Source organism: Hevea brasiliensis, chromosome 3 (assembly GCF_030052815.1).
Source record: "Hevea brasiliensis isolate MT/VB/25A 57/8 chromosome 3, ASM3005281v1, whole genome shotgun sequence".
NCBI lineage: Eukaryota > Viridiplantae > Streptophyta > Magnoliopsida > Malpighiales > Euphorbiaceae > Hevea > Hevea brasiliensis.
Window position 1 is genome coordinate 102,127,887 of NC_079495.1, and position 16,030 is coordinate 102,143,916.

Genomic DNA, 16,030 nt, shown 5'->3' on the forward strand with positions numbered 1-16,030 from the left:
AAGTTTTATTTGTAAAATAACTAAGAAATTTTGAAATAAGAATTCTGATATTTATTGTCCTGAAAATGAAAGATATATATAAAAAATTACAGCTAATAAATACGTTCCTAATCAAGCTAAACTACCAAAATTATATTAGAATCATACAACAAAAGGTAATAACAGATATGCACACAAAAATTCCTAAACAAATGCTCTAAATAAATGCAAAATAAGTGGCAGCTAACAACTGCCCTTCCAATACCTCCCTCAAGTTGGAGCATGGAGATCTCGAATGTCCAACTTGCGAAGAAGAAAGTCAAACTGATCTTTTCCCAATGCCTTTGTGAAGAATCCGCAGGTTGCATTGAACTACGTACATAATTTGTTCGAATGTTACCATTCAATATCTCATCACGGATAAAATGACAATCCACTTCAATATGCTTGGTACGTTCATGATAGACAGGATTAGCAGCTATATGCAGAGCTACCTGACTATCACAATACAAATTCATAGGTTCAGTATGCGCCACACCAAGAGAATTCAATAATCGTTTCAACCATTGAAGTTCATAAGTTGTAGTACTCATCGACCGATATTCAGGTTCAGCGGATGAGCGAGACACTGTCTGTTACTTTTTAGTCTTCCACGAGATAAGGGATTCACCTAAAAGAACAAAATAACCAGTCAAAGACCGTCTCGTCAAAGGACAGCTAGCCCAATCAGAATCACAGTAAGCAGACAATTTGAGATCACAATTGGCATGTAGTAGTATACCCTGACCTGGATTTCCTTTCAAATAATGCACAACTCTAGCAGCTGCCTCCCAATGAGCTTTCTTTGGTTGTTGTATGAACTGAGCAAGAATATGCACACAATATGACAACTCGGGCTGAGTTATTATTAGATAAATAAGCCGTCCCACCAGACGCCTATATTGAGCAGGGTCATCCACATCATCACTCTCGGCAAGGGCCAGCTTGTGATTTTGTGCAAGAGGAGTTTTAGCCGGCTTGCAACCCAGTAATTCAACTTCTGAAATTACATCCAACGCATACTTAAGTTGACACAAGAAAATACCATTCGAGTTTCTGGCTACTTCAATCCCTAAGAAAAATTTCAGCTTCCCTAAGTTTTTCATATGAAAGCAATGACTCAAATAGTTCTTGAATTTTTCTACAGCGGAAACATCATTGCTGGAGATAATAAGGTCATCCACATAAATAAGCACATTCAATTAAACAGTCCCAGCTCGAAAAGTGAACAAAGAGTAATATGAATATGATTGCTGAAATCCATAAGTTTTCAGAGATGCAGCCAATTTCGCAAAGCAAGATCTAGGTGCCTGCCGCAAACCGTATAGAGATTTCCGGAGTTTACAAACCTTCCCTGGTGATTGAGAAGCAAATCCAGCCGGCATCTTCATGTAAACCTCTTCCTCTAAATCACCGTGTAAGAAAGCATTTTGGACATCCATCTGATGGAATTCCCAATTCTTTGCAGCCGCAACAGCAAGAAAGGTGCGCACAGTAACCATTTTTGCTGTAGAAGCAAAAGTCTCCTGATAATCTATGCCTTTAACTTGATTATTTCCCAATATCACTAACCGCGCCTTGTATCGTTTAACACTTCCATCAGAATTGTATTTAATTTTGTATGCCCACTTGCTTCCTATTGCTTTCTTTCCAAATGGCAGATTTTCAACTGTCCATGTACTATTATCCTTCAAAGCCTGTATTTCTTTTCTCATAGCCGCTCTCCACCGTTCATCCTTAACTGCTTCTACATAAGAGCTTGGTTCATGTCCTGTAGTAATGGCTGCCAAAAAATATCGGTGTTGTGCAGAGAATTTATCATAACCCACATAATGTGCTATAGAGTAAGACGTACCTGAGGAATCAGATTGGGAAGGTAAGCATACCGAGGGGCTTGTTTTGATGGCGTTTGTCACATAATCCTTCAAATGAACACTAGGTTGCTTGGCCCTTTGTCCCCTACCTAGTTGCTCTTCAACAACTTCACCTCTATCCACTCCCTCACTGTTTTCATGGATCAATTCTTTCGTTTCAGGATTCACTTCACTTTCTCTACCCACACTTTCATCGTGCTCCTTTCCTTAGTTGTTCTCTAAACCATCAACTTCATCACCCAACTCCTCAACTCCATTTTTAATGAGTTCATCACCCATTGTTTTCTCATTTGCATATGGAAATTCTGTTTCAGTGAATACCACGTCTCTTGATACAAAGTATTCTTTAGTTTTCAAATCATACAATCTCTATCCCTTCTTTTTCAATGGATACCCAACAAAAACACACCTACGACTTCTACCACCAAATTTATCTTTATCCCGATTCAGATTATACGCATAGCACAAACAACCGAAAACCCGAATGTGTTTGTAAGAAGGTACTTTCCCAAAGAGCATCTCATATGGGGTTTTACCATTTAATAACATAGATGGAGTCCTATTAATCAAATACTTAGCTGCAAGTACACATTCTCCTCAAAATTCTATTGGTAAATTTGCTTGGAAACGCAAGGCTCTTGCCACATTAAGAATATGGCGATGTTTTCTTTTCACTCGGCCATTTTGTTGAGGTGTTCCTACACAGGAAGTCTGATGCAACATCCCTTGTTCATCAAAATATTATTTCAAGCACATAAATTCACTTCCGTTATCACTTCTGACAATTTTCACATTTTTTTCAAATTGGCGTTTAACAATCATAACAAATTTCTTAAGAACACAAGCTACTTCTTATTTTCCATTCAGCAAATATATCCAAATAGCACGAGAGTAATCATCAACAATTATTAAGAAGTAAATTGCTCCATAAGAAGTTGGGACTCTATAAGGTCCCCACAAATCACAATGTATCAATTCAAAACAACCATCATCTTTATTGTCACTAGAAAAGAAAATCTCTCTTGTTTGCTTTGCTCTAAAAAAAACTTCATAAGTTTTATTAGTTTTCCTAACTATGTTACCAGCTTCTGGAATTAACTCTACCACCTTATAATAAGGATGACCCATTCTCTTATGCCAAAGCTCAAAAGACCCCACATCAGTTACCTTGCAAGCATGTACCGATGTCACTCCCTTGAGAAAGTACAGCCCCTCGCGTTGCTCACCCGCTCCAATCAGGTTCCTCGAATTTAGGTCCTGTATAGCACAAATTTTGTTAGTGAGTTTAATAACCAAATTTGAATCATTAAGTAGTTATGATACAGAGATCAGATTGCAATTCAAATTTGGCACATAAAGGACTCGTTGCAATTTCAAGTCTCCTCCAAGCAACACAGTTCCTTCTTTCACCGCCAAGGTCTTTTCTCCATTAGGTAACCCAACTGAGCATGGCACAATGTCACGCAATTCACTCAAAAATGCCAACGTTCCTGTCATATGATGGGAATCTCCTGTGTCAATAATCCAAGGAAGTATCCTCTGCGTACCTGTCAGCCTCTCATTGCCACCATTCTGACAATAATTCAACATGCCCAGCAAAGCAACCCACTGCTCTTCATTTAATCCACTAAGACCCTTTCGATCTGAATCTGTCACAATTCCACGCCCACCATCAACTCTAGTTGCTTGTGTGGCATTGGCACAAGCAACTCCTCCCTTGCTATGTCCTGTTCCATTGCCACGCTTTTGACCACCTCCTCGTCCAGCAAAAGTTCCACGTGGTCTATTACCCCACCATTCTGGATAACCTATCAGCTGGAAACAACTTTCAGCATCATGTCCCTCTCGGTTGTAATTAGAACAAATTGAGGATTTGTCTTTATCCCCCCCTTAATTTCGACTTCCTGCTCGAATTGCAAAATTCATAGGATTGCCTCTTTCTTTCTTGGTTCGTGTCATAGTTTGCACCCGCCCTTGCTGAACAGCCATAGCATAAGCACGAATCAAATTGGGCAAGGGTTCAGTGCTCAAAATATTAGAGCGCACTGTTTCGTATCCTTCTTCATCCAAGCCCATCAAAAACTGATGAATTCTCTTTTCTTCACATTTTTTTTCCAATTCAATGGTAAGATTGCATCTACAGCCTGCACAGATACACACTGGTATCTGATCATAGTTGTTTATTTTATCCCATAACGTTTTGAGTCTTCCGAAATAGGATACGATCGGTTGATCTTCCTGCCTACAATTCGCCAGATTCGATCTCAGTTGCTGCATTCGTGGACCATTCCCAATCGAGAACCTCTGTTTAATATCCTCCCACAGATCCTTTACATTCTCCATGTGAGAGATGGTCGAGCGAAGCGTCGGTTTAATGGTGTTAAACACCCAAGAAACCAGCATAGAGTTAACCGTCCATCAATCTTTGAATTCCAGTGAGTCATCTGCTGGTTGCTTAACAGATCCATCAATAAAATCATATTTCTTTTCGGCCCGCAATGCAGTCCGCATAGCTCGCCCCCATTCTTCGTAATTCTCGCCCTTCAACTGAACTTGGAACTTGGGTAATCAAGTTACTTGGGTTGTCATTCGAATTCAGTGTGTAAGAACTAGAAGTTTTCTTTCCTGATTCAGAACTCTAATTTTTCTTTTCATCAGTCATGGCTCTGATACCATGTAAAAGAACTAAGAAATTTTGGAATAAGAATTCTGATTTTTATTGCCCCATAAATTAAAAATATATATAAAAAATTACAGCTAACAAATAGGTTTCTAATAAAGCTAAACTACCATTGTATCAGAATCATACAACAAAAGGTAATAACAGATATGTATACAAAAATTCTTAAACAAATACCCTAAATAAATATAAAATAAGTGGCAGCTAACAGCTGCCTTTCCAATATTATTATGTCAAAAAGAAAATATATTCTAATAATTGTTTTTTTTTTTATTTTTTATTAAAAAATTTATTAACTTAATATTTTGTAGTAAATTTATCATTTATAAAAAAAAAATAAAATTTGATATATATTATTTATAAATAATATTGCATTTATATTTATGTATACTTGTTTTGTAACATTCGTTGCACATTATTGTTCGTATTATACCTGTTCATAATTTAATTTTTTATATATAATTCTTTATTAATTTTTTTTATATATGATATAATATTATTATAGTATTATAAATATTATATTTAATAGTATTAAATTAAAATATTAATTTTAACATTATTTTAATTAATTATATAAATAAAAATATTTATTAATTTAAAATTATTTTTTTTATTGAATCATGTTCTTATGAAAATTTTATGTTATTTATATAATAACAATATAATTATAAATTTAAATACAATAAAATAAAAAATTAATATAATAATAAGTTTTAAAAATATAAATAGGTGAATATATTTAAAAATTAATTTAAATTAATAAAAAATCAAGTCAACTCATTAAATAAAATTTATTTAAATTTTATTATTTTATTTTTTTAAAAGAATAATTTTGATTATATGTTTAATTATATTATAAATTTAACATGTAATAAGAATTAATTTTTTATTTTCTTCTTTCTATTCTAAATTCTAAAAGAATTTCCTTTTATTTTAGATAATAAAAATAATAATTTCCGAAGGAAGTGTAGAGAAAATTTTAAACCAATTTTTAAAATGCTTAACAAATGTTCTTTAGATAGAGAAATTGTTTAATATTTTTCAATGCATACGTGTAATTTCGGAGTATGTCTTTAAAATTATTTTCAACTCGTTTAAAAATAATTCTAATTATAAATAAAAAATTATTTTTATGAATACAAAAACTATATATTTTAAATTTATTGTAGAATGTAATTTGCCTCCCTTATTAATTTTTTTTAAAGAAAAATGAAAACTCCGTCGATATGACGATTATAACTTCCTTTAAACCCAAAACTCAAAGTTATTGATCGATGTTCTCGATTTAAACCAATTTTATAGAAAGGAACTTATCACTGAATTCGAGGTGATACTCAATAAGACGAACCATTGGATAATTTGATGCCTCTTTCCATTACACTTCTAAATAGAGATAATATTTAGTTATTATGCTGCTGCGAGAAGTCAACCGAAGTTGGATAAGAACCATCTCACCAAGTTAATCACTAAAATGTAACACTTGGTGGTAGCATAGGCCTCCTCTATTGTAGTTGCTATCAATTTATTACTATAGGTATTAAGTGGAAATGTAGTAACTTGTGTGCTAAGGAGGCAACCTAATTGATTGAGAGGCTTAAAACTTAGTTCCCAAATGACTCTTCATTTGACATTAATATTAACATAATTATTTTTAAATATTTTTAAAAATTACTAATTAAAAAAAATCTTAATATTAACATAATTATTTTTAAATATTTTTAAAAATTATTAATTAAAAAACAATCTTATTAATTAAATATTTTATAATTAAAATTATTTTTAATTATTTAATTAATATTTAAAAATAATTTTTATAATAATTATTAATAGTAATGATTAAGATTTTTTTTATTTTTAAATTAATTCATTATAAATTTTAAAAAATATATAGTGAAAATTAATTATTTAATATATAAATTTTATATATTTATATTTTTAAATTTATAAAAAATTAAATTTAAATAAATTTTTTTTATAATGAGTAACGAGACGAGGGACAAAGGAAGGGTCAGTGGCCAATGACGGGACACCGGGTTTGGGTATTTAAGTAATTGAACATATGTAAAAGCAAGGTGAATGATTGGTCAAAAGTCAAAACTCAAAACACTGGTTTTATTATTTATTTATTTTTTTTAAAAGCAGGTTGTCATCAATTAAAGTAAAATAAAACAGGTAATTCCACCCTCTAGAAAGAAAACGACATCGTTGATAACAATGAACCTCCTCCTTACTCCTTTGCATACAGAAATTACAGCAGGCGGGGCGCATAAAAAGGACAAAATGAATCATTAAACAAATACAGGGAAAAAGTTGTGCCTCTTTTCCTTCTTCTTTTTCCCGATAAAAATAAATCTAGGGTTTTTTTATTGTAATTCCAATTCGAATTTGGATACTGGTTCGTCTTCTTATTCTTCATCGAAGGTAATGTTATCCGCTAACTGTATCATATGCCAGCCTTTTTGTTTTACGTTTCTTCCCTTTTTTTTTTTTAAATCAGTGATGTTAATGCAAGTGCCATCGTAATTCAATTCAGGTTCCTTGCCATAATTCAGAATTTTCTTTCTTGTATTCTCCGTCAAATCCAGCCAGGAAAAAAAAAAGGGGAAGAGAATTAGGTATGTCCTTTAATACGAGAATTTTTACGGCTTCAATTGATTACCAATTTAAATTTAATTCTATTGCCAGTTTTTAAGTGTAGGGACTTGCACTTAGGTTGTTTCCTTTTCCATGTTGTTGCTGCTGTTATTGTTTTTGTGGATAAGGTGATAAGCAAGCTTAATTGATCCGTAAGTTCCAAACCAAACCAGGGGACTTACCTGCTACAAGCCCAGGATTCAGGAACATGATACAAAATAAAATTAGCACAGAGGATAAAGGGGATACTTAATTACAATTGCTTCTAACTAATAAAAACGAGATTTACAATAAAAATTAATTTCTCAACTCTTAGTCTTACCCCATCTAGAACACACCTTTCTTACTGTTTGTAATATTCTTCATGTAATTGGGAAAATTTATAATTTTATTCTGTAGGCATTAAAGGAAAACTGATAATTATATTTTGTGGGCATTAGAGAATAAACTTTATTGAATATGCTGATTGTTAACATTTTCCAGAAATGACATTAGCATTCCAAGCTAACTTTGAACAAAAAAATGATTTGGAAAGCTTTGCCTTTCAAAGCTTTAACAGCCCATGCGAACTTTTCATTCCAGTCTTCAACAGCTTTGTGCAATTTTTTTCCCAAGATCAGCTTGGAGAACTTGGAAGTTTAAAATGGGTGATTTGAGTATCCACATGTGTATCACACAACAAGCATTGAACAGAAGACAAATTCCTCCATTTTGTTTTTGTTGTCTTTCTATTGTAGGATGCTTATTGAGAAACCTAGCAAAGAAACAAAACAGTGCATTGGAATAGAAAGTCAAAACAAAACTAACTTGTGCCTGGTAATCTTTGGATCTCTACTTAAATTTTCCAAGCACAAGCAGGTAGAAAACATACCATATTTTGCAGCTGCCTGTAGAGTTTGTCATGCTCTTGATGATTATCAAAGAATGACCCGGTTTATGAAATCATTGAAGAGCCAATAGCAATTTATTGATGATACTTAGTTTACATTTATGAAATACTTAGTTTGCATTTATGAAAAGTGTCTAATGAATTATGAGCATGGATAATCCCAAAAATAGTGCCTTGAAGCTAAATCATTGTAACTCACAGCAGGCCAGCATCAATCATCCCTAGAGACAATAGTCTCCACTTTAAAATGTATAGGTATTCCTGAATCAAATGCCATTCTTGCTCTAGATTTTAATAAGAAAGGCCCACCCAGGTGGATGCAAATTATCATACTATAGATAAGCATGCTTACCATTCCAATCTTCTGAAAATGAGTTTGATGTTCACTTAATTATCAAAATTTTTCTCCAAGCCCGTGTGCATTCACCTGGCTCTTAGAGAAACCAAAAGCTTCTGTTATGAAATCAAATATGCCATTTGGGATTTTTTTTTGTCTTTTGGTTGTCTGAATTTTCTGACTTTCAGTCTACCTTTCTATTGTGGCTCCTAGGGATTAAAATTTTGGCTATCTATATCAGATATGGGACAATGCTTTTGCTCTGATAAGGTAAGTACATGTTATAGTCATGATATTACAAGAAAATGGATAGTACTTCCTCATCTCTCTCTCTCTCTCTCTCTCTCTCTCTCACACACACACACACACACACACACACACACACACACACACACATATTAAACTTTTCTGTATGGTGTAAGTAGAGTATTGGTCATTGCTTTCTGCTGGAATCAGTGAAAGCTCATGCTTATCTTTCGCTTCTTTTATTTATGTGATTTTGTTTCCTTAATGCTCAATAGTGCTGCAATAAGTTAAAATAATGTAATGTTCATGGTAAGTAAAAACAATGAAAGATACTGTTATGATCTCGTGGAAGTTGAAATATTATTCTGTTATGATCTTGTGGAAGTTGAAATATTAGATGGCATAATATGGAGAAAGGATTTCTTTTGCTAATTCTAAAATAATAAGCATTTTGGGATAATGTGGCCAAAAAAAAAAAAAAAAAGATTCCCGTGGTTGGATCCAATTGCTTGTCAATTTGGATGATGCTTTGATTTTTGACTTGCATTTTGGAATTCAAACTCCCTTCATTTATCTATCTGATTTTAAGTCTAAATTCCTACTGATTTAAATGGGGAAAATTCCTATTGTCAATTTGATTCACTGAGGTTTAACAGTCAAGGCTCATCAGCCAATGTATTTTTTTTTCCATAGGAAATCGTGAAAATATTAGGAGATATAGAAGGTGTGCTATTTTTTGGTTATTTGATGCTGCTAACAATAGTCTTCCTCATATAAAATTTCCTTGCTACGCGTTGATAAGAGAAACAGAATGCAGTCCTAAAGATTTGCATCAGTATACAACAATGAGAGTCCCTTTGAAAATTTAATTCAAATGTAAAGTAGGAGGAACCAAATCAAATCATTAATGCACTCTGAAAATATGAGAATGAGAATAGAAAGTTTTATTACCTTGCATGTGGATTGAAGGATTTGACATATGGGCAATTTGAATTTGACACGACATTTTTTTTAATTGATTAGATTTATTTGTCTAGTTCAATGTTAAATTTAAAGAGAATGTTGGTCAAATTACATTTTAATTAATTATTAAGACAAACAAGTTATATAAATGATTGAGTTGCGTTATACATCAAAATGACTAGCTTCATTATTGTAATCCAACCATTTATATTTACCATTTTAATCTTATATTTTTTCAATGTGGGATAACATTCCTAACACTCCCCTCTCAAGTGCAGCCACAGGTTGTTACTTGATAATTACTTTGTAATTTTGGGGATAGGGAGATTAATATATAATAAATATTCTTAACTAATTTACTGCTGAGTAGATGGGAGTTTTTAAGAAACATAAACACTATTAGTTATTAATTCTACTTTAAATTATTTAAAATTGTAATAATAATAATAATAATAATTATTATTATTATTAACATGACTTTTAAATAATACATATATTAATATAAAAATTATCATATTAATTAATTATTTCTATTAAATTAATTTTTTTTATAAATATATTATATTAAATAAAATTAAAAATAAATTATACTGCATAAATAGAATTCACGTTAATTTGTGTTCAGTGAATTAAATTGGATCAAATTAGCATACCAATTAAGACTATTCCTACGAATCCTCCATTTCACTAAGTGGTGTACTGTTTATCACGTGCCCATACCATGACTGGACGTTATAGCGTTCCAGGTAACCATGGATCAAACTAAAGGGGGTTGAGTGTGAGAGCAGTTGTGTATGAACAATATGTGGAGCATGAAATTTGTGGGGAGTTTTTTCGACTTTAAATACAAAAATTGGTGGCGGAGAACTGTTGCTCCAATTGTTTGTGAAAAATTAAATGTGTCTATTGTTTTCTGAGCTTTTTGTCAAATGGATAGGTCTCTGCTTAGAGAGAGAGAGTATTTTTCAGTTTAGTATCATTAAAATTGTTGTTGTCTCATCTTGAACGTGGAAATATTTGATTCCATGGCATTGCCCTTGCTCCACTTATCTCTATAAATACATTTCCATTTTCTATTATTTGTTTTAAAGGGTTAAGTTGTCCCTTTCCACCACTAAGCATGAAAGCAGACTCGGTGTATGTGCTGCTGTGAATAAATGCAATGTAAAAATTCTGATGTTGATATTTTAGCGTCAACAGGGGGATGATGATTCTGAACAGCATGTTGAATTTGCTGGCAGTAATGTGCACCTCATTACTGCCACAGAGGTCTGGGACCAGAAGGTGTCAGAAGCTAATAAGGATGGCAAAACTGTGAGTTTTACATTGACTTCATTTATAGAACGTAATGGACATTATTGGAACATTTTATGGGGCTCATTGCACCATGATTGATTGTCATCTATATTGTGGACATCTTGTGATGGGACTGTGAAGGCCTTTGCTTTTAGAAAATGTGAGATGGTAACCTTCCAAGCAGTTAAATTTAGGAACCAAAATAAGAGAACTAGTATGCTCATTCTAAATTTCCTTAGCATTTGTCTCCCACCAAGATGATGAATGCTTGCTTGCTTGCAGCTATTGCACGAGCAATTTTTTAAATTGCTGCTGAATTAAAAGTTTATTTGATCTGTTTGATAAGTATTATTCTATAATGTATTTTCAATCTTTTACTGAAGATAGATGTTTCAGGTTTTGTTGAATTTCAGCGCAACATGGTGTGGTCCTTGTAGAATGATTGCACCATTCTACCGTGAGTTGTCTGAGAAATACCCTTCTCTGATGTTCCTGTTGGTTGATGTTGATGAACTACCTGTAAGTGGTAAAATTATTTAATGTACTTCAGAAAGAAATCTTGCATTGCTGATACATGGGACCATGCTTCTAGCCTTTGTTTTAGTGGCTTGATATGTCACTCTCTCATCATCCGTGATCCTTCGAAATTCTAAATTCGTGGAACTCTCTGAACCAGTGCTACATTGGCATGATATCATCTTCTTTGACTGTGTTGTACAAACAACTTGCAGAGATAGGTTGGATAAACATGGAATAATTATAAGATCAACCTGATTTTTGTGACCTATTCACTGAGCACAGATTGTGTTGAACTTAGTAATGGCATTGCATTAGTAATTTAACTTTCTCATCTCATTTAATTAGTGTGTTTGGCTTAATTTTAAATGTTACTGTGTAACAGGAATTCAGCAGTTCATGGGATATCAAAGCTACTCCGACCTTTTTCTTTCTAAGAGATGGGAAGCAACTTGACAAGCTTGTTGGGGCCAACAAGCCAGAGCTGCAGAAGAAGATAACTGCTATTGTAGACTCGGTGGCTGATTGTGACAAATGAATTTTGTGGTGGTTCATGTATTTGAGAACACAGCAATTAGCATCTTTGTCCATTGTGTTCTTAGTACTATGGTTGTTAATTGTGAGCCTTTGTCTGTAGATTTGGCCTGTCTTGTAAATACGACTACATGAAAATTTTGGAATGCGTAAACTGTGAATGTGCAATTCCACTGTATTCTTCTACTAACATTGCTCTGGAAATTTAAAATTTCTTCTCATTTTTCATGCCTACCATATTAGATCGCCATTATCATTTTTTCCCCTCAAAGAATCAAAATTTTTTTGTTCAAACATCTCTATTGAGATATGATCCCACTACATTTTCACTGCGGGTCCTATATACCATCATCATTTTGATCGTCAGTCCAACTATGCCTACGTCCTGTTCTCATCGCTGCAATTACCACCACAGCATAATGTCTATTATTAAATATTAGTAACCACCACCACTAATATTATAACTGTCGCCACAACCAAACATTTCTATTGCCACCAACTATCACCGTTATAATCACTAAAATTAATGTTGCCACGCCATTTTCTAACCACCATAATAAACTAGTCAAATATCTGATATTATAGGTATAATAAAAAAAATTATTATAATAAAATAAAATCTGATATTTAGTTTCCATTTTATATGAATCGTTTATGTGAATGATTTGGTGGATGTGAATGTGATTTTCATACCCTCAAACACAAATTCCAAATTCATAGGAAGGATGAAAGTGTTTGCATCGTAAAGAGTCGTAATTCCTGACAGCGAATTTAGAGAGCTAAAACTGTGTTTCAGAATTAAAAAAGAAATTTAGATGTGGTTAAAAAAAGTAAATTACAAAAAGTTATTTTAATATTTTTATGATTAATATTATTAAATTTAAATTATATTTTAATACTCTATAATTAGACACATCTACTACCGATGAGAAAGTTTGAAGGTTCAGCCCCGCCAAGAAATTTATGCCGTTGGGCCACACTCACACACACTGACTTATCTCTACTGACTTTAAGATTTTTTTTTTCAAAGACAGGCACACACATATGATTTAGAGATAGAATACACTCTTAATAAAATCATGACAATTTTATCAAGACATACTAATTCAAATAAATCACATACATACACACACTTACTCTCGATATGAGAGCTCGAAGGCTCAAATGATTTATTTTTCATTATATTTCTAAACACAATAATTTATTTTTTTATATTTTTTGCAAAATTATTTATATTTTTTTAATCATGATATACTTTTTAAGATAATCAATTTACTTTTTTATACACAATTATTAACTTTTTAAGGGCAATCAATTTACCTTATATCGCATCAAATAATTTATATATATATTTTTTTTCACTTTAGAGAAAGTGTTAGAACTCACAAAACGCTTACAATGAAATCAAGGAACTTTAAGAAAATTTAATTTGTCACGACCCAACCTCAGGGCCGAACCGGCAGCCTAAAGCCCCCGAGGCCCGTAGTAAGCCTAACTGTTCATTAACCCAACTCTAAGGCCCATTTGGGCCCAATTTCAAGAAAACAAACGGACAGAGTCCGGCCATAAAATGGACTTTCCAACGGGGAGTTTTTGACTCACCCGACCTTTAAACACAATAATACTCAATTGGGGAGCTCAGCTCACCCTCCACATACTCATCAGCATAAAAATAAATGGGAGCTCAGCTCCCTCATCCAATCCATCAAACCGACATAGAATATTAAGTTTACAGGTCCAACATGATAATAATATTACAGACCAAATTCAAATAAATACTGTTAACACATGCGGAAATTCTAGGAGTAAATAAAATTACACAAATATCGATAAACAACCTGCGAAGTATAAAAGCAAGTTAACCTAGAATAAAATATCCTCCTGTGGCCTGTAAAAATTTTTGAACAGGAGTGAGCGTTCGATTCAGAGAGTAAAATATCAATCTTAACTATAATCTCTATAACTATCTGAACTAATACACTCTGTAGAGTGAAATGCAACATAAACAACATTTTCACATCATAACATCAAAAAGGTAATTTGGAGCACTCACACACCCTGTAGTATCAATCATAACATATGGGAGCTGATCCCCTATACAGCTCTTTTTAATCCAACCTGGTGCCAGCGAATTACTCAAGCTCGGACTTCCACTTAATAACCAAATCGAGGGTCCCAGCGAATTACTCAAGCCGTGACTACCCCTCGAAGGATCGGGTCCCAGCGAATTACTCAAGCCGTGACTACCCCTCGAAGGATCGGGTCCCAGCGAATTACTCAAGCCGTGACTACCCCGTCCTATCCATAGTCCACACCACATCACACGCACGCCAACGCACGCACACTGCTCCAAATTACCACAACAACATCCATGGCACATCAACAGTTATGAATGCAACATAAATCGTGCCTAGAGTTTAACTACATAAATATATGCATATAAGTGATGCATGGGCATGCTGAACATATAATAATATCGAAATTACAATTAAAATTAATATTTTACTCACAGACTTGACGATGGTCACTGAGGCGGCTGGGCGGAGGAAGAAGGCTGTCCCGGCTCACCTGACAATTTTATTACAATCATTTAATAAATTTGACTCAATACAAACAAAGAAAAAGACCAATACGTCCTAAGTCGTGCCGAAAATCCGGCAGAGTCTCCCCTATACCTAGGACCTATCCAACCTGCAAAATGGCTCAAAACACACTTCTATATTCACAATCCATATATCCACAGTTCAATCATATCACACAGCCCCTCCTGGGCCCATCAAATCAGTCATCCATCACAATACGCAAAATTTCAATTTAGTCCTTATTATTGATCATTTTTGCAAAAACTGCCCAAACAAGCTCTAAAAATTATAAAACTTTGCCCCGCGGTCCTTAGCAATATTACTAAGCTATTGCAAAAAGAATCGTAATTTTCTAAGCTACCACGAATATTTTATGGATTTTTAATCCTATTTAAGCACTAGAAAATTACGAAAAAGCAAGGTTCGGGTTTACCTTTGCCGATTCCGACTTCGGGAACGCGCTCGGGACGTCTGACAATAGGGGGCTAGCCAAAACCTCGGTCCAATTCGGAGACTTTTCCAGAATCGGTCCGTTCGTAGGAATTTTGCAGACCCGATCAACTGTCGAATTTCCGCGAATCGAGGATACCTACACGAAGCCCATAACACGGGGGTTAGTACATAAATTTTTCAGAATTTTCTAAGCTCATTTAATGCTCGAAAATACACTGCGAAGTTCCGTGGGACCCACCGAAAACGGTGTCGAAAAAATTCAAAATTTATGTCGTTGCGAAGCTCTCGACGAGTGGAGCGTGCTGGTAGCCTCGGTTTTCTCGTGGGATTCACGGTTTTCGAGAAATCTAGCCCAAAAGTCGAAATGGGCTAAAATCTTCCCGAGCAAAAATCGGACAAACCGCTCGATGGATTTCGGCGTTCTTGGTGTCTATGGAAAGCTCTCGCCGAGTAGATGATTTTAGACACAAGACCCGGTCCAATCGGTGGCCGGATCGGCCGAATTTGGCCGGGGAAGCTGGAGCGATGCGCGCCGCCAGGGGCGCGTTGCGCGCGTTTTCCCGTTTGGGCGGTCGGCCATTGGCCGGGTCGGGCGGCGCGCCGGCCGGGCTGGGTGGTGGCCGTGGGAGGAGAGAGAAAAGAGAGAGAAAAGGGAGAGGGACGACGCGCGCGGGGAAGAAAAAGGGAAGGAGGAAAAGGGCCGGTCCGATTCGATCGGTCCGATCCGGTCCGGTTCGATTCGGCCGGTTCGATTCAGAATACAAAATTTTGAATTTTTACTCTGCCTCGGGACCGAAAACGAGGTCCAAAAATTCCGAAAAAATTCCAGAAAACTCAGAAAAATACGTAGACTCCAAATATATTTTTATTTTTGCCACGTGGTCTTTAAATTAATTTTTTTAAAATCATCAAAGTTTATATTTTTGGAAAATCGAACCCGATTTTTAAAATCCAAAAAATCTCAAAAAAATTCCAAAAATTTAATAAAATTAAAATACCAAAAATGCT

The 16,030-nt window shown here is 34.3% G+C and overlaps 2 protein-coding genes across 3 annotated transcripts; one reads left to right on the top strand and one right to left on the bottom strand.

Annotated features, from left to right (window-relative positions):
* Positions 1-614: 614 nt before the first annotated feature.
* Positions 615-1,124, bottom strand: LOC131178432 (uncharacterized mitochondrial protein AtMg00810-like). The gene has a single exon (XM_058143386.1). The coding sequence runs from the start codon at positions 1,122-1,124 to the stop codon at positions 615-617; it is 510 nt and encodes a 169-aa protein (XP_057999369.1).
* Positions 1,125-6,827: 5,703 nt separating this feature from the next.
* LOC110671209 (thioredoxin H9) lies at positions 6,828-12,208 on the top strand. 2 transcript variants are annotated; one of them, XM_021833611.2, is made up of 6 exons: positions 6,828-6,993; positions 7,106-7,187; positions 8,646-8,702; positions 10,833-10,955; positions 11,334-11,456; positions 11,839-12,208. In XM_021833611.2, exons 3-6 carry the CDS (start codon positions 8,676-8,678, stop codon positions 11,989-11,991), a joined length of 426 nt encoding a protein of 141 aa, XP_021689303.2. In that variant the 5' UTR covers positions 6,828-6,993; positions 7,106-7,187; positions 8,646-8,675; the 3' UTR covers positions 11,992-12,208. The 2 variants fall into 2 exon arrangements, with proteins under 2 accessions (XP_021689303.2, XP_021689305.2); XM_021833613.2 differs by having other exon boundaries at positions 10,842-10,955.
* The last annotated feature ends 3,822 nt before the right edge of the window (positions 12,209-16,030 follow it).